General features: G+C 33.7%; 1 protein-coding gene across 1 annotated transcript in view; it reads right to left on the reverse strand.

Annotated features, from left to right (window-relative positions):
* Nucleotides 1-337: 337 nt before the first annotated feature.
* The window catches only part of PolrMT (mitochondrial RNA polymerase), a 363,978-nt gene continuing 345,134 nt past the window's right edge, over nucleotides 338-19,181 (reverse strand). The window contains exons 13-14 of the mRNA XM_017609322.1: nucleotides 1,681-2,533; nucleotides 338-1,624 (exon numbers count right to left, since the gene is read on the reverse strand). Coding sequence (XP_017464811.1) covers nucleotides 1,495-1,624; nucleotides 1,681-2,533 — 983 coding nt within the window. The 3' untranslated portion in view covers nucleotides 338-1,494. The remainder of the gene's footprint in view (nucleotides 1,625-1,680; nucleotides 2,534-19,181) is intronic.

Below are 19,181 nucleotides of genomic sequence, written 5' to 3' on the forward strand. Positions count from 1 at the left end.
TTTTTTTACAAAATATTCCTATATATGCATCTAAGGAAAAATATGTAAAAATATGCATTAACAAATCGATGTCATCTTAACTTAAAGCAAGATTTGTTAATCTTTAAGTTCATATCACTTACCAAAAAAAATATATCTGTACAAATACTATAAAATTTGTTAATTCTTTGTTATATTTTCTTATTTTCCTATATTTAATGTTCTTATCTTCAATATGTTTCTTATTCTGCAATAAAATATTAAATCTTAATGTACTAACGTATAAACGATATCAAATAAATTAAAATAAATTTTGTGTTTCTATATATATTTTTTTAATTTTATACATTTATTTGATACACATCGAGTTTGTAATGAGCGAGGAGGACGTGCGTTGTCAACTCCTTCTAAGAAATGCTTACATAGTGCGCACACGAAATATAATTCAAAATACAAATTTATGGTATACAAATTCCACAGATACAATTTCATATTAAGTTCTCTACAGAATTAAGTAAATTAAATACATACATATGTGTGCTGCAGTGCTCGCGTAAACAGTAAATGTTATATAAGTTAGTAAACTCGTAAACCGTCCATAAAAAATTGTATGAAAACTTATTTACGCACACTACATGTTTTTACAATGTTTTTGATGGGCAAACTAGACCTTGTAAATATCCAAGACCCGAAATGAAAAATGTTGAAACCAAGGCTCAAATCGTCACAAACGATATCGTATTACTCGTCACGTAAAAACATACTTTTCGGATTATGACATACGTGAGCGTACTATTTGTCCCATTCAGCTTAAACGACTAACGTATCTTTTGTATCGTTTTTGATTCGTGAACGGATGTTACGACTCGAGCCCACACTTAATATCATTTTTGTCGAACATATTCAACATTTTTACAATAGGCGCTATAATTTATTTGAAAAGAATAATAAATGTTTGATATTTTGTTAAATGAGGTGTTTTTATTTAACACTGTGTGTAAACTTTTAACTTTTGTAAGTTTACATGATTAGATGAGTACCATTTTTGTATATATTTTTAAATTTGTGGATCAGAAGTTTTCGGTAATAGCTCCAAAGAGTTTCCTGTTTCATAGGAAAAATTCTGACTCCGAAATCGACAATTGTCGCACCTTTCACTTTTATGAAATAGTTATAAAACTTTTATTCATCATTATCAATCTTGTGAATTTTGTCTCAATTAATTTCATCATGGAAAGAAAATTGTAATAAAAAAACACACTATGCAAAAACTAAATGACTAGTGGTACATATAACATTAAAATTCAATAATTCATAAGACTCAAGGAGTTACAGTATTTATTTGCTTGCACATTTTCGTTCATATAATATTTACGATAAAAACGCAATCACACATGCATTCAATGTTCATAACACAAAATTATTTTAGCAAGTATAGAAAACCCTTTCCGATTGCTTTTATATTATTCTTAATATCCAATGCAGATTGCGAGGGGACAAGATAAGATTTAGAACTTAACTAAAAAAGTATACCGAATTTAATACATTTCGTAAATCAAAGTGTCCTTTTTTCGGCATCTCTCCCAAGGTTCGATTAAGCCGGCGCTTTAAGAGGTAATCAGCTGAGCCATCGTTTACCATATCCCTGAAGTAATAGAATATTTCCAGTTATATTACATCGTAGAATATTTTAATACTCACGATTCTTTGATACTGTATTTAGTTCTCATAAATGCAGACAAATTTTCAATGATAGGTTGCGAGTGTAAAGATACAAATTGCTCTCGGCAAATTTTATTCATTTCAGGCACAGTGCACGCATGAGTCCAAAAACAGTCGTGTACGGAGACAAAAGTAAGCCCTTTTTGCTCACAAAAGAGTGATGTGAGCATCATATGAGACGAATCCAGTGAATGTATGAAGTTCGGCGGGAATGCATTTTTTTGTTTCATAACATTGGGTTTTTCGTACATATCCATTGCCATAGTTTCCGATATTCGGGCGCCTGTGCGAACAGCATGCTTAAGATCATGTCGGTTATATGGCTGCACGATAGGAAGACCAAGTGGTGTTATCCACTCTACATTTTTCCCACAAACGCCTGATATTAGCCGGGCGCATTCCGTAAACCAATCTTGTATTTCACGTGTTGAGGTAAACATCTCTCGCAAGCTTTCAAAAGTTTTTGACGTCAAATACGTTGAGGCAGGCCATACCCAGTCTTTAGGAAAGCTTTCAATATCTTTTAACTGACGAGCAATTTGTAGTCTTGCGCCATAGCGTGTAACACCGTACACCGTAGTCATTACGGTTTGTTTAATAACCTTGCGACAGACAAAACCTTCTAAGGCATGCGCTACCTGTATTCCATGCGCAGCATCTGATTTTCGAGATTTCTCGACAAGTGTGGCAACAGCACTGTAAACGTCTTGTGGCAAAGGTGACGGCGCTAAGTTAACACTCTTTGCTCCAGCTTCATCGCGTCCTAGGGCCGCGTAGTGTTGCAGTCCATTGCAAGAACCATCTTGATGAATCGGAAAACGACTAAGGAAACCTAAAAGTAAAAGTTTGCCTAATTAATATGCAAAGTTTTGTAGAAATTATATACATATTCAATATAAAAGTAAAAAAGCTTATTAAGCTTGGTCATGAAAATATTGTGCCAAAATCTTGTATATATGGTCAGATCTAAAAGTGTTATGCTCCGTTTATATGAGCCAGGTCAGCGCTGGACTGGCATGAGGACTGTCTACACTATGCCAGTTGCTCAGAAGCCAGTGAAATTTAGTTATTTTTTTTTAAGAGATTCAATTGTTATAGGCGGCATACACGCATGATTCAATAATTAAAGCAAGAAATGAAACCGATTCAAAATAACGATCCGGTTTGGGTTTCGGTTGTGCAAAGTGTTTTGGTTTCGTTCTTCAAAATTTGTTTCGGTTTCGTTCCGGTTTCGGTTTTCGAATAAAAAAATGAAAACAAGTGTGAAAAAAAAATATTTTTTAAATAAATATGTACCTTCCAAGATTTGTTTTTTGGCGAAATTAAACATTCGTGATTAATTTTAATTTATATAAAGAAAACACCCTGAATCAATTATACAAACTAATAACCGTATCCCACCACATTTGATAAGATCTAAATGCATAAAATTGTTTATTATATTATTTATTAGTAGTACCTTGTGTAGATACACTAACAGTGATAATATTAGGCTAGCTCTGAAACTTACGTGCGTATATAATAATGGGTTCAATAATGCTCGAAGTTTATCGATTGATAAACTTGAATATTTAAACTTTTTTTTACGTGAAATAAATATTGATGTGGTCTGTGTAACTGAGACATGGTTCAAACCTTGTATTGCTAACTCTGCTTATGCTCTTTGTGATTTTTCATTGTTAAGGAATGATAGGTCCACTGGTCATAGAGGGGGTGGCATTGCCATTTATTTCAAATCCAGTCTTAAATGTAAAGTCGTTCATAAATCTGTCTGCCCTGAAACAATTGAAAGTCTTTTTGTAGAGTTTAGTGATAATGTTCAAAGGTGTCTTGTAATATGTGTCTATAATCCCCATAGGTCTAATGACTTTACCACTATTTTTACAAAAATATCTGAACTGTCCTTGAGCTATGTAAATGTCCTCGTCTGTGGTGATTTTAATGTCGATCTTCTCCTGGATAATGTTAAATGTAGGCAATTACTAAAAAACTTTACCAATTGTGGATTAACTGTCGCAAACGAATTTGCAACACGTTTTGCTCCTCACTGCAAGCCAAGCATGTTAGATCTCTTTGGTGTAAGCGATGTTAGCAAAGTTAGCCACGTAGACCAATTTTCCTTAGATGGAGTCTCTGACCATGAACTAGTATTTTTAACTTTTAATATTGAATTTAACAAAGAATTGTCAGTTACCAACCTGACGTTCAGAAATTTTAAATGGATTGATAAAATAGCACTGAATGACGAAAGTATATCACTGGAATGGAACTCTTGCTGGTTCTTCTCGAATTTGGATGATAAATTAGATCACTTTAATAAACTGGTAAAATACTTGTATGATAAATATGTCCCTCTACGTACTATAAAAGTGAATAATTATAAGAGACCGTGGTTCACTAAGCACATTCTTAATCTTATTAAGGATCGAAGTAAGGCCTATAAATATTGGAAGCAATATCCTTCAGACGAGCGTTGGAATGCATATAAAAATTTGAGAAATAAAGTAGCTAAAGAAATACGTTACAGTAAAAGAGTCTATCTGGAAAATAAGCTTGATACAAAATTACCCTCCAGAACATTGTGGAAAAATTTGAAATCTATAGGAGTCTGTAATAAAGATTCAAAACCTTGCGGTCTTGGTGCGGATGAGATGAACCATTATTTCATTGGCGCCAATAATAAACTTACGAATTCGCACTCGTTCAGTTTTAATCAAAATTTGGTTTGCAAACCCTCATGTGAATTTTCTTTTAATACGGCCAGTGAGGACGATGTTGTAAAGAATATTTTTGCTATCAAGTCAAATGCTACTGGTATAGATGGTATCAGTCTACGTTTCCTTAAGCTGATTATCCCTTACATTCTCCCGACACTTACACATATCTTTAATTTTGCCTTAACATCATCCTCCTTTCCAAACCTTTGGAAGATTGCAAACATTATTCCTGTTCCCAAAGGCGAGTCTTGTGACTCTCCCGAAAACTACAGGCCTATTAGCATTTTACCTGTTTTAGCCAAAGTTTTTGAAAAATTTATTTCGTCCCAGATAGTTCTACATTTGAATAATCATAACTTGTTGAGTGAGGTCCAATCTGGTTTTCGGTCAAGTCACAGTTGTTCTACAGCGGTTTTGAAGGTAATGGAAGATATTCGTCCTGCTTATGATGACAAACTACTCACTATCCTGGTGCTATTAGATTTTTCTAAAGCCTTTGATACCGTAAAGCATGACATTCTTCTTGCAAAATTGAAGTACTATTTTGGTTTCAACTCTACTTCGCTTAAGTTTATGGAAGCGTATTTATCAAACAGGTACCAACAAGTGCAATGTGGAGAAACAATTTCTTGTCGCAGGAAAATTAATTCCGGTGTACCGCAAGGCTCAATCCTGGGTCCTATACTCTTTAGTATATTTGTAAATGATATTGTTCACTGCTGTCAAAATGCTTATATTCACCTGTATGCCGATGATACACAGATCTACTACTCGCGACCAATTGGACTTGGGGAAGACCTTGTGTTTCGGTTAAATGAAGATCTAAGGAGAATAGAGATCTGGGCCGAAACAAATAGCCTCTGCTTAAATGCTGCCAAAACGCAGGTTATACCTATATCACCTCATTCTTTTGATCTGAGTTGTCTATCGCCAATTATATTGGGGCAAACTGAGTTAAAGTTTCGATATGTTGTGACTAATCTGGGCTTTAAAATTAATTCTCGTTTGACTTGCACAGATCATATCAACCACTGTATCTCTAGAATATACTTTATTTTAAGAAACCTTTGGCATACATGTTACTGCCTACCAAATAATACAAAATTGAAGCTAGTTCAGTCACTTATCGTTCCCCATATCGCGTATTGTGAAATAGTGTATGGAAATCTTGATTATGAGTCGAAGAATAAATTAAAAGGAGCTTTAAATAATGCTGCCAGGTTTATATATTGTAAGAAAAAATTTGACCATATATCATTGTTCACTGTAAATATTCTCGGTTATAGCATCGAAAGTTACTTAAATTATCGCAATGTTTTATTCTTATTCAAACTGATCAGAAACCGCAAACCAGTATACCTATACCGTACATTAAAATTTGTTCAATCGTCTCGTACCTGTACCAAACGTTATAGCCTCAAGATTATTTTTTGTTAGTGCTATCAGAATATGGAATTCACTACCAAATTCAATTAAATGTGTAAGTTCGATTCAATGCTTCAAAACAGCAGTTGCAAATCTACTCAAAAATTAACTATCCACTTCCCATCCTCTGTCTTTTCAAGTTTTCTGTACGTCTTCTATCCCTTAGGGCCGGTTGCTCAAAGCCTGATTGACACTAATCACCGATTAAAATCGTTATCGACGTTTTCGGCTCCATGCAAATAACATGGTGTCGGTAACGTTGATAACGATGTTTAACCGGGGATTAGTGTCAACCAGGCTTTGAGCAACCGGCCCTTAGTGTTAGTTATAATATAGCAAGAATGATATGTAGTTCATATACTTACTTATATTATTGTCTTAGCTTAAGTTTAATCTTGTAATTGAAATTTTTGTTATTAGTACGCTTAAAGACTTCGAGTTTTACTGTACTTACAAAGTAAATAAATGAAATGAAATAATGGGAGTTAATGCTGATAGGTATTTGATATGCATAAGGTTTGCGCACGATGAAATTAGTGCACACATTACGGCTAGTAAAATCTTTTAACTTTGAAATTAAATTTTTTTTACCACAAGATGGCTTTGCTAAATATATACAAATGCTCTTGTCCAATTTCAAAAGAATTCGATACGTTTTGTGTTCAAGATGGGCAATGAAAAGGAAGTACGCGAAAAAATTATTAGATTTTATAACGAAAATCCAAATTGGACTTTCAAAGCAATCGCTAGAAAAGCAAAGGTTTCCCGGAATACCGTATCGCTTGTTGTTAAAACTTACAACGAACGTCTGACTGTAAATAGGAAGCAAGGAAGTGGCAAAAAAAAGGGTTTTAAAAAACCTGTTGTCGCCAAGAAGATAATAGCGCTTTTTAGGAAAAATCCTAACATATCGGGTAGAAAAGTTGCTGAAAAACTACAATGCTCCGAGGCTTTTGTCAGAAAAGTTAAAAAGGAGGAAGGGCTTAAGTCATACAAAGTTCAGAAAGTTCCTGACAGAAATTCAAAAAAGAACAGCACGGCAAGAGATCGAGCCAAACGACTTCACCTTGAGTTCTTTAAGAATTTTGACTGCTGCATCATGGATGATGAAACATATGTACTTGGGGACTTTTCTCAGCTACCAGGTGTGGATTTTTATGTTGCAGATCGTAGAGGAAATGTCCAAGAGGAGTTCAAAACGCAAAAAAAGATAAAGTTTCCTAAAAAATTTTTGGTTTGGCAAGCAATTTGTAGCTGTGGTAAAAGAAGTAGCTCTTTTGTTACAACTGGAATGATTAATACTGAATTATATATCCAAGTGTTTGCAAAAACGGCTTTTGCCATTCATAAGACGGCATGAGGTCTCTACTTTTTTTTGGCCTGACTTGGCTTCGTGCCATTACAGCAAATCGGCAGTTGAGTGGTATGAGACGAACAACATATTATTTGTACCCAGATGCGCAAATCCACCTAACTGCCCGGAGCTCAGACCCATCGAAAGATATTGGGCTCTGGTAAAAAGGGTTATGAAGGGCACAAAACAAGTTGCTGATACCACCAAACATTTTTCCAAAAAATGGTTATCATCAAGCAAAAAAGTTACTGAAGACACAGTTAGACGACTAATGGGAGGTATATTAGAAAAAATTAAATTGTTTATAAAAACCCATTAATCTGTAAAATGTGTTTAATAAATATAAACATGAATTGAATGTATGTTAAAATACCGCTTCTTTATTTTTAATAAATCAACTAATTCAAAAGCTATTTGAATTATTTCGTGCACTAATTTCATCGTGCGCAAACCTTAAATGTGATTTTCACAGAAATTTTGTTGATATTATAATATAGTAATAATCTTTTGTCTAAAAAGTCACATCTAACTCGCAAAAGTTATAAATGTATTTAAATATTTGTAGCCCATACTATTGATTAGTTCTTATCAATGAAATCGAATCCATTACATTACTACTTAAATTGGCTCTCGTAGGTGGCATAATGAATTTTAGACCAGAAACAGCCTTTCAACACTGACGCGTTGCAGGAACAGCTAAAACTATTTTAGCTAACTTAGCTAAGAGCGATTTCCGCAAAAATTAATTTTTCCAATATTGTTGAATATCAATACTTCGTCCTTGCCGTGTTTGATTGGCAAAGGCCACTAAGAGAAGAGGACGGATAATTTCAGAACTTTTCGGTCCACTAACATAGACGGAAATATGATTCGCGTCTAACTGACACAGCATTAACTCAAAATCATCAGACTCGTCATCTGAAGTGACAGTGGCAGCACTGCTACCGCCTTGTACAAATTCGCCTTGAATTGCAGCTAGGGATGCAAACGATGTATCGATATTTTTGAAAAATCGATAATATTGGTTCAAAATTCGATTTTTGCCATCGATGTTTACAATTTCCTAAAATCGCTAAATTGACGATACATCGATGGCAGCTTCAGCGATGTTTTAACATCAACTTATGCACCTAAAATTTTTTGGCTGGCCATGAATTTTAATACTTATTCATTTGAGGAACATTCAGAAATTCAGAGTTTACTCTTATCTTTCGATATTGAAAATGCTTACTTAGTCATTAAAAAAGGACCGGGATCCCGTTGAAATTTCAACAAAATTGGGCCTTGGAACTTTAGGCTCAGCGAAATTACGACGGCATGCATTTCTATTCTATTTATAGTAAGGGTAAAGGACTGGTAAATAAATAAAGGGAATAATTGAATTACAGAGAGTTGGAATTGAAAAGTATTTAATTTTCTTTTTAACGTGACTACAACTTAACAAATTTTGAAATATCGGAAACCATTGATATATCGATGTTTTTCTGGCGATGTATTTTAGCATCGATGTTCATTTTTTTCGATGCATCGAGACATCGATGTATCGATGACTCCCCAAAATTTGCATCCCTAATTGCAGCACATTTATCAGCGTTGCCACAAGTCACGATATATAAGAATGAAAAGTAAGGCTATTCACATACTAGTCAAAAAAATTTTCATGCAAGTCATTTTTTGTGAAACGGTACAGTTATGCTACTGAAGAATAAAAATGTTGGTTGCTAGATCCTGCAGCTGATTTTTATACATTTTTGGCTACCGATTGAAACCTGTGCTTGAAACGGTTTCGTTCCTTTTCAGGTCAAGATAACGGTTACGGTTTCGGTTTTAAAAAACGAAACGGTTGTTAACGGCTACGGTTTCGGTTTCATTCCTTGAATTAAAGGTTTGTGTTAGTCAAAAGAAATACATATGTGTTAGTTATACCTACATGACTCTGAATGACTCAATTGTGTGTAGTCGAAAGGCGAATCAACACGCACATAGGTGACTCGCGAATCAGACGCACAGTCTATGGCGCTTATTAGACATTATTCAGTTATTCAGAACTGCCATACCTAAACACAATCGTTGGGAGGAGAGTTTTCTGACGCCTAGCGTTAACGTCTAGGTGCCACACCTAAGCAAAAGCGTCAAAGCGTCCAATTTAAATTTATTAAACGGGCTCAGTCGTTAGTATTTCGCGAAGTTCTTGACAAAATTGAAAAATAAACTAAAAAAGCGAACGTGTTTAGGTACGAAATTGGATAAGCGAGACAAATATAAAGGGGTCTCAGCAATGCTCTTGAGGTAACTGAAATCTGAACATTTATATAAAAAGAGTGTTAAATAAATAAGAATGTTTCTATAGTATACTTGTGTATCCCTAGCTATCAGTAAAGAGCTGTAAAAGTAACGAAATTTCGGAAACCCGTATGTATTCGTTACTAATCCAATCAACACCCGTATCTTTCGTATCGTCACTTTTGATACAAGCACTTGTACCTCGGAAGAATCATCGCAACAAATCTTGCAGCGTAAGGAAATGTTCGTTCGTCCATATGCATACATGTACATACATACATATATAAATATGAATACACGCAACATATTTTTGTATCGATTCGAACAATTTGGTACAGTCAAGCACTTGTACCTCACAGGAATCATGCTTGCAAGTACGTACATATACCGGCAACACACTTTAGTATCGATACGAAAAACAGTTTCGTTACCGCACAATATGTTGTGTTGTATTGATTCACGTTGATAGTGCATATACGGAACATGCGAGTAACGAGACTATTATGTGAGTAACGAAACGAATCTTGCAGCGTAAGTAAATGTTCCTTCGTACATATGTACATATATACATATGTATACACGCAACATATTTTTGTATCGATTCGAACAATTTGATACAATCAAGCACTTCTACCCAGTGATGGAAAAGTAGGCACAATAGTGCCATTTTTGGCCCTTACATTCTCAGAGGCACATTTGCTACAATTCATCCTGTTTTGACACAATCATAAAATATAGAAGTTTAGCATAAAATGCCAATATATAACAAAAAATTTCATACCACATTATAGATTTAAAAAAATACAAAAAGTGAAAATTAAAAGCACTTACAAATTAAAATAAGGGCTGTGAGAATTATTTGCAAACCGCTGAATTCTGTTCTGAATATGCAGTACGAAAAGTAAGCTTTCGCCACAACAAGCTTTTAATTCAGAATTTTTGGCAAGATTCTAAGTTCGCAGTTTTATAGTTTATTAAATGACAGTGCCAGTTTCTGCAATATCCCGATGATTTTTGATATTTTTTTCTGACGGTGTCATACTTTTTATCCATTTAAAAAAATTTCGAACACACTTTATATGGAAAAAATGCATAATATCGAAAACTTGGAATCTCCCTAAAAATTCTGAATTCATAGTATTTTGTTGCGAAAACCTGCTGAGTTTTTATAATTTGTGTACAAAGTTTGAAATGCTGATTTGTATACGGAACATGCGAGTAACGAGATTATTATGTGAGTAACGATTCGGTACTTTGAGTCAGGGGTTGTATTCGTTACTCAGTAACGAATACATACGGTTTGCTACAGCTCTAATCAGTAAGATATTTTAGTGTCTTTACTATGCACTACAATATTTTTTGACTTGCTTTTATAGTATTATTTTAATCGTCTAATTAGTATAATTATCCTTATTGTAAATAGGCCTCGAAATTTATTTTGTAATTAATTTTTTAATTTTCAATCTATTTTGAAAGCACTCGCATGAAAAGTAGACTGGCATGCCATTTACTGGTATGAACTTTTTACTGGAATCAGTTCATGCCAGTGCCGGTTTTCACTGGACTGGCCGCCATGTTGACGTTTGATCAAACCGCTTGCGATGTGGATGGTAAAATCGCCTCATTTGTTGCTGAATTTTCACCAAGTGAGGACGTAAGGGAGAAAAATGGAAGAAAACCAACATTTTTAACATTGTGAACCGGAGGAAAACTAAAATTCTGTGCTTGAATGACTCATGTTTGCATGGTGTATGGCGAAATGGGAAAAGTAGGTTTGACAAGCCGCTTGTGTGGTGTATTTCGCTCTTTACAGATAACCAAACTTCCGAAATATGGCGAAGATATGTGTCTTTCCATTTGTCTTTTTGTATACGAACTGTATGGGCTCATTCCATCTCAAAGCACCCAGGCCAGGGGAAAGTGAATTTAAGTTTGCGATAAAACTCACAGGGATTGTTCCTTGAACAATTTAAAGAGACACGTATTTTTTCTTTTTGCTCAGAAATGCGAATTTTTCGAATAATGAATTTTTTTCTTTTTAAGTACGAACATTTCTTTTTTCCTCTCTTAATAGCAACTTTTGATGAAATCGTTTATAACTGCCGCAAAAAAGCAAGGATTTTAACGATTTTTTTAAATTGCAGATATGGATCTACTGAATCGATCTAGTCAATTAAACATCAGTAATTGTTTATTAATAATTAATTATTGTTTATAAACAAAAAAATTTTTTTTCTCAAATTGATTTTTTTCAAATTGCCACGTCTTTTTTTCTCTCAAACTTTTTTGTCTATTAGGGAGTAGTATAAACTATTTTCAGTACGAGTAGCAATATGCTAAAATTCATCGTTTTCGAGTTATGATTTATTTTTCTGAAAATGCACTTATATGATGCTAGCAGATTTTCGTGCCAGTTGAGGGCACAAAAATTGTTGCCCATTATGATAAAGTTTCCTTGCTGGACATATTTTGAGGTTGCCCGATCAGAGCCAAAAGTTTTTTCCCAAGTGGGCTCCAATTATGGCCCAATTAGCGATTTGCCCAATCTACCGAAGATTTCCCCAACCAGTGCTCACAATTTGCTCAAAGTGAACATGCATACCCAATTAAAACGTTTTTATCGATAAAATCACACTTACACACATCAAAATTCCCTACGAAAAAAAATATTTTTTAATTTTTTCCTTAAAAATTTTCCACATACAAATTTAAAAAAAAAATAAATAAATTAGTTTTTGTAAATATGCAATTTCAAAAAATCTCAATAGTAGCTCTGAATATTGCGCAGTATTTAAGTATAATGTTATATGTTATAATTTGAGTTATGAATTTTTTTTACACCGAAGTTGAGTAAAATGTGTACATTACCAATTTACAAATTTTTTAAACTTTTTTAGAATTTTTTTGAATATGCAGTTTTATCAAATTTTAGTATAATAAAGTGCAAGTTTTAAGCGATTGCAAAACTGCCGTTAATTGTTTTTTAATTTTCTTTGAAAACGGTTTTAGGCATTTTCATCGATAAGGAAAAAGTGCAAGAAGCCGTGAGCATAAACAATATTAAAAATCAACCCAATTTTGCAGTAGCTTAACACTTGCATATTATACTGAAATTTAATGGGCCACAAAATTGCATACTCAAAAAAATTCTAAACAAAATTTAATTTTTTTTTTAATTGTAATGTACTCATTTTACTCAACTTCGGTGTAAAAAAAATGCATAGCTCAAATTATTGTAGAGTGCACCCCATAACATTATGCTTAAATATTGCACAATACTCAGAGCTAGCATTTTGATTGTTTCCATTTTTTTTGAGATGGCATATTTTCAAAAACTAATTTTTTTTCATCAAAAAATTTATATGCGGAAAATTTTTCAAGAAAAAAATTAAAAACTATTTATTTTTCGTAGGGAATTTCGATGTGTGTATGTGTGATTTTATCGATAAAGACGTTTTAATTGCGTATGCATGTTCACTTTGAGCAAATTGTGAGCACTGGTTGGGGAAATTTTCGGTAGATTAGGCAAATCGCTAATTGGGCCCCAATTGGGCCAAAATTGGAGCCCAATTGGGAAAAACTTTTGGCTCTGATCGGGCAACCTCAAAAAATTTCCAGCAAGGAAACTTTATCATAATGGGCAACAATTTTTGTGCCCTCAACTGGCCCGAAAATCTGCTAGCATCATATAAGTGCATTTTCGGAAAAAAAATCATAACTCGAAAACGATGAATTTTAGCATATTGCTACTCTAATGAAAATAGTTTATACTATTCCCTAATAGACAAAAACGTTTGAGAAAAAATGTGGCAATTTGAAAAAAATCAATTTGAAAACAAAATTTTTTTTTTGTTTATAAACAATAATTAATTATTAATAAACAATTACTAATGTTAAGTTCACTAGATCGATTCAGTAGATCAATATCTGCAATTAAAAAAAAAATCGTTAAAATCCTTGCTTTTTTGCGGCAGTTATGAACGATTTCATCAAAAGTTGCTATTAAGAGAGGAAAAAAGAAGCGTTCGTACTCAAAAAGAAAAATATTCATTATTCGAAAAATTCGCATTTCTGAGCAAAAAGAAAAAATACGTGTCTCCTTAAATTGTTCAAGGAACAATCCCTGTGAGTTTTATCGCAAACTTAAATTCACTTTCCCTCGGCCTGGGTGATTTGAGTTGGAATGAGCCTATGAATTGATAAAACGTTAATTGCGCTTGCCCACAAAAAAAAATTTTGAAATACTTCGTGCGATAAGTAGGTACATATGAATCTATGTTGTGGTATGTGCATTACTGAAAACATCTGGTGGGGTGGCTCTTGGAGTTTCTGCGGAAGATTTACGAGCATTTGCCCGTTGGCAGTAGCGAATACTGACATAGCGCGGCGAATTAAAATAGGGCTAAACTGGTTTGGTCATGTCGTACGGATGGACTGAAACCGGCCAGGTCTGAAAGTATTGATCGCGGGTCGGGATGCTGGTTAATTAGGAAGAGGAAGGCCCCCTTTGCAATGGAAATACCAGGAGGAAAAGAACTTGGCTTCCCTTGGTATTTCCAGTTGCGGTAGTTGGCACAAAATAGAAACGACTGGCGTACTTTGGTGGATTCGGCCAAAATCGCTTACAGGCTAACCTAATATTCGCGGCTTTTTTCTTGCGTCACCCGAAATTGGCTTGCATGCGTTTGCATTTTATTTCATTAAGCGAAATGTCAAATCAAAATGTCACGCAGAACAAAAATTGGAAATTGAGTTAGCTTCATACGCACGCCGTTCAATTTCGGTTGGTCCCATACAAGTTGTATTTGCATGAGAAATTTTTGACAGTAAATTGGCGGCTTGCGTGAAAATTAGGTTAGCCTGTAAGCCAGTTACAGCGCCAATCAAGAAGATTATCCGAATGAGCTATAAACCTATACTTAATGATAAAAATATAGTAAAATACAAGTTGTTAGGGGAGATGACTTGCCTTAAATATATGTTTTAAGAATGTATAAAGTATAGGGTGATTGACACAGTTTTTCTAAACCAGTTTTTTCTAAGAATTGTTGACGATTTTTTGAAAGTTTTCGAATATCAAATAAACCGGAGTTTTGTTATCCAATAAACCGGGGTTTTCATCTAGAACAGCGCCAGGAAAAATACACACACACACATAGCACACAGCCTTGCGAGGCTACTGGCTGCCTGGCACTGATCTAAAATATTTATAAAACTGTACAAATATTCATTATATTTTTTATTTTGTTGAAACCGGTAAACAACTTCTTTACCAATCTTGTTCTTAAATACAATCAAGTTCCCTTCAAAGATTTTTTGTATGCTACAGAACATTGCGTTAGGCTGCATATCCTTTACTACGCTAAAGGAAAAATTCAGCTAAGTACGTGGAAGATGAGAACCTTTGTAGTAGAGCTGTCAAACTATCGATGGCACTGTCGATACTATCGAAAAACTACCACTCTTAGTTTTGAGCCATTTTCCAAGCGGTGACAATTTTGTAGCTAATAAATTTATTAAACGGGTAAGCATTAAGATAATAAAATAACATATTTTCTAGATTTTGCGTGAAAATATGTCAATATTTTCCAGCCTTAAATTTTTCAAATATTTTTCGTGTTTGAAACTTTGGTTATTTTATGTTATATAACAAAAATGGATTTCTAATTATATGTATATATTAGCCTTCATCACTCCCCATACAAAAAAATCGCTACTATTTTTCCATTGGAATTATAAAATCTATTATATTTTAAGACGTCCACCAAAATATTTCATAAAAATATTAAGATTTAAGTGAGCTGGACCGATTTGAAAATACCTCAAAAAATGGAGTTTTTTATGAAAAAAAAATAGTTTCTTAAAGATTTTTTTTTTAAATCCCCTCAAACGACAAAACGGTTTAAGCTTAAAAAATTTGCAGAAAAATATTTAAAAAAATTTTGAACGGAATCGTAATGATGAGATTTTTGATGCTGTTTTTTAACTTTTTTTTAGAGATTGGTATAACAAAAACTTGAATAACTAAACCTAAACTCTTCCGATTTAGACTTAGCAGGTGTCATTTTTATATCTGAATGGATGAAAGAGAAAGGTAGGATGAACGTCATTCAAAGCTGAATTAAGATGTGTTGGTATTTGAAAAAAAATACACGACGACACGACATGAATGACTTTTTTTTTGGACAGAAATAAAAACAGTGTGAAAATACCTTTCAACTGAGATCCCATAAGTCTAAATCAGAATAGTTTTTCGTAATAAATTTTTTCGTAAATCAATCTTTGCAAAAAGTAAAAAAACAGCATCAAAAATCTCATTCTTACGATTCCGTTTAAAAGATTTTTAAATATTTTTATGCAGATTTTTTAAGCTTAATCTGTTTTGTCATCTGAGGGGACTTTTTTCAAAAAGTTCTTTAAGAAACTATTTTTATTCATAAAAAACTACATTTTTGAAGGTATTTTCAAATCGGTCCAGCTCACTTAAATCTTAATAGTTTTCTGAAATATTTTGGTGGACGTCTTAAAATAAAATAAATTTTGTAATCCCGGCGGAAAACCCGCAACTTTTTTTTGGTGATGCAGTCTAGTATACATACATAATTACGCAAGTTTAAGACTAAGTTTCTTGGTGAATAATAAAAATCGACGTCGATGTAATTTTTTCAACAAAAAATAGCCCTCGTAGGTCCAACTCCAGCTACAGTATGTTCAGCGCAGCTAGAGTTGGACTTACGACGACTATTTTTTATGAAAAAATTAGATCGACATCGACGTCGACAACCATAATAGAGCCTCTTCTTTGTAAATTTTTCTGTTCTTTGTAAATTTTTTTGGGTATTGATTACTGTACACTTATAGAAATAATGGAAAATATGCTTAATATATAGTAAAAAAGTTTCAATAGTAGCGATAGTATCGATAGTGCAGCTATACTATCGCAAACTATCGAGTGGCCCCACTATCGATAGTTTGACAGCTCTACTTTTTAGATTAAATTTATTAGTTATGCGTTTATTTAATATACCTCCACAATTACCACACGAAGTTTTTCTTATTTCCATATTATTTTTGTTTACATTTTTTAATTATTCGTAATAACAGATTCTGTGAGGCTCTGCAGCGAAAAGGTCAACAATGTATTTATTTCCTTCTTTATTTATTTAAAATTAGTACAATAAGACTAACAGCCGTATTCTAACAGAGTCGCACAACCCAGATCATCACCATTGTGCTTTCTCGTTCGCCGCAAAATGTGCCACAAAACTTCGATTGTAAGTATTAGAAAAATACACAAAAACCAAGGCGAATTCATATAATGTGGTGTTTAAGGCGTATTTAACAAGGTGGTGTTGGCCGTATATAAGTAAAAAATTACACTAACAAATTATACGCTGATGTCCATACTGTCATTGGTATGAGTTACAACAAACACATCATTTTGACGTAATGGCCTCCACGGCGAAAAACTCAGCTGTCGCCCCAACACCACCTTGTTTAATACACCTTGGTGGTGTTGCTAGAACAGCTGCTTTAATTCGCCTCGGTACACATATGTCAAAACTCCTTATGAGTGATTGCGAAACTGTTGGCATTTTCTTTCTCTCTTCCTCCTTGAGCGAAGAATAGCTGAAATTGACATTTGTGTACCGAAAGGGAAAACAAAATACATGTTAGTTTTGGTTTTTGTATTACCGCTACCACTTTTTATGAATTCGCCTTGACAAAAACCTAAATATTTGTGTTCAAGGCGAATTTATATAAGGTGGTGTTACCGGTGTCAAAATGATGTGTTTTTTGTAATTTTATTTTTTCTTATTACCAATGTGCGTATAACTAATTTGTGTAGTTTTTGTTTTTGGGCTGCCGCTACCACTTTGTATAAATTCGCCTTATTTGGGTTATAGCGGCATATTTGTTGCAGCGACAAACTTAGAGGTGCAGTAGATATCACAGCAGCATTGTGCATACATACAAGTGAGAAATGTTCTTCTTCTGCCTGGAAACCGCCTGGAAGCTACCTGGAAAGTACCTGTCAAAATGTATAAATATCCAGCCAAAATGTTAGACAGGGTGTTTAAGGTGATGTTAAAAAGGCAAAAGTTATTAAAATTAAGTAAAAAAATGGCAAAATATAGATTGAAGTAAATGAATTTATGCATTTATATGACATTTTAGTATTTTAAAGCGTTTTGGTCAATAACTCTTACACTTAATAGAACTTTTTTGCTTTTTTGTCACCGACCGACGTTAGCACCTCATTAGTACAAATATTAACATTTTTGTATTGCAATCGATAGTTCGTCGATTGTTCTTTGATGTTCGTCCATTTTTAACGTTTGTTCGTTAGCTAAAGATTTATAATTAATTTTTAAATTTTCACTTAACGTAATTCCTGTATTTAGCACCCGCAACAGGTTAATTATTATTGCAATCGATAGTTCGTCGATTGTTCTTCATTGTTCGTCCATTTCTAACGTTCCTAAGCCAAACATTTATAATTAACTAGCAGAGCACCCGACGGCGTTCGGGGTAAACAAATAAAAATATAAAACAGTTATACAAATATTCAGTTCAGCATAATTTAAAGAAGACAAACTATTTTCTTTGTTTACATTAAGGCATCCTTATGAGCCATACTTTTAGCTTTGTCGTGCTTTAGCTAATATATATTGATCACCACTTGTCCTACAAATCTTGTTCCATTATTAATATTAGGTGGATTAAGGTAACGATCAAATTTCTAAATTAACTACACTTTTCTGGTTGAATGCTTAATTCGGAAGGAGTTTTATTCATTATGAATGAACCTTTTTCATTTAACAGCATCGCGGGATTAAACAACGACTTAATCTTTCCATTTCAAAATAATCTAAAGACGGTAAGGTTAAAAATACATACAGTTTTAAATATCCGAGTTATCTAATAGATGAATATATATATGTATACCCACCTTTTACAAACTCATTTATATATACTTAACTCTGAACACTTCCCATTGATACCTATGAAGCAATACCAAATTTCAATTTTCGTTGTTGGTGTTTCCGACAGAGTAGGAGTGTGATGTAATGTGGAACGATTTTCCGTCATCCTTTGTCAAATTTGGGTTGGAGACAAACCGGTTTCGGCGTTGTGCCATCTTCAGTGTCATTTTTCGTTCTGAATAGTTTCTGTTTGTCTGTCACTATTTATAGCCGTGTTAAATCGTCGTTGGTTGATAGTTAGGTACGTCTCAGCGGATTATATTCTTTCGTTCAACCAGTAGTTTCAGTTCTGTGTGTACATCCTCAGGTAGAAATTAGCTGCTCACCTTTTTTTTGATTAATTGTTGCATGGAGTCGCAGGTAGGTAAAAATCAGTTATTTTCTTTCTTTTTGTTTCTGTAGTTTGGACCTGCATTTCATTGTTTATGGTAGTTGCAGGGTTTCTGTTTTGTTTTGCGTATAGTAGCCTGAGTGGTTCGAATAATATATCAGATGCGGTGAAACAAAAAGAAAGAAAATAAGTGATTTTTACCTACCTGCGAATCCATGCCACAATTAATGAAAAAAGAGGTGAGCAGCTAATTTCTACCTGAAGATGTACACACGGAACTGAAGCTACTGGTTGAACGAAAGAATATAATCCGCTGAGACGTACCTAACTATGAACCAACGACGATTTAACACGGCTATAAATAGTGACAGACAAACAGAAAC

The sequence above is a fragment of the Rhagoletis zephyria genome, unplaced genomic scaffold (genome assembly GCF_001687245.7).
Source record: "Rhagoletis zephyria isolate East Lansing unplaced genomic scaffold, Rhagoletis_zephyria_1.1 Rzeph_scaffold_00215, whole genome shotgun sequence".
NCBI classification, from domain to species: domain Eukaryota; kingdom Metazoa; phylum Arthropoda; class Insecta; order Diptera; family Tephritidae; genus Rhagoletis; species Rhagoletis zephyria.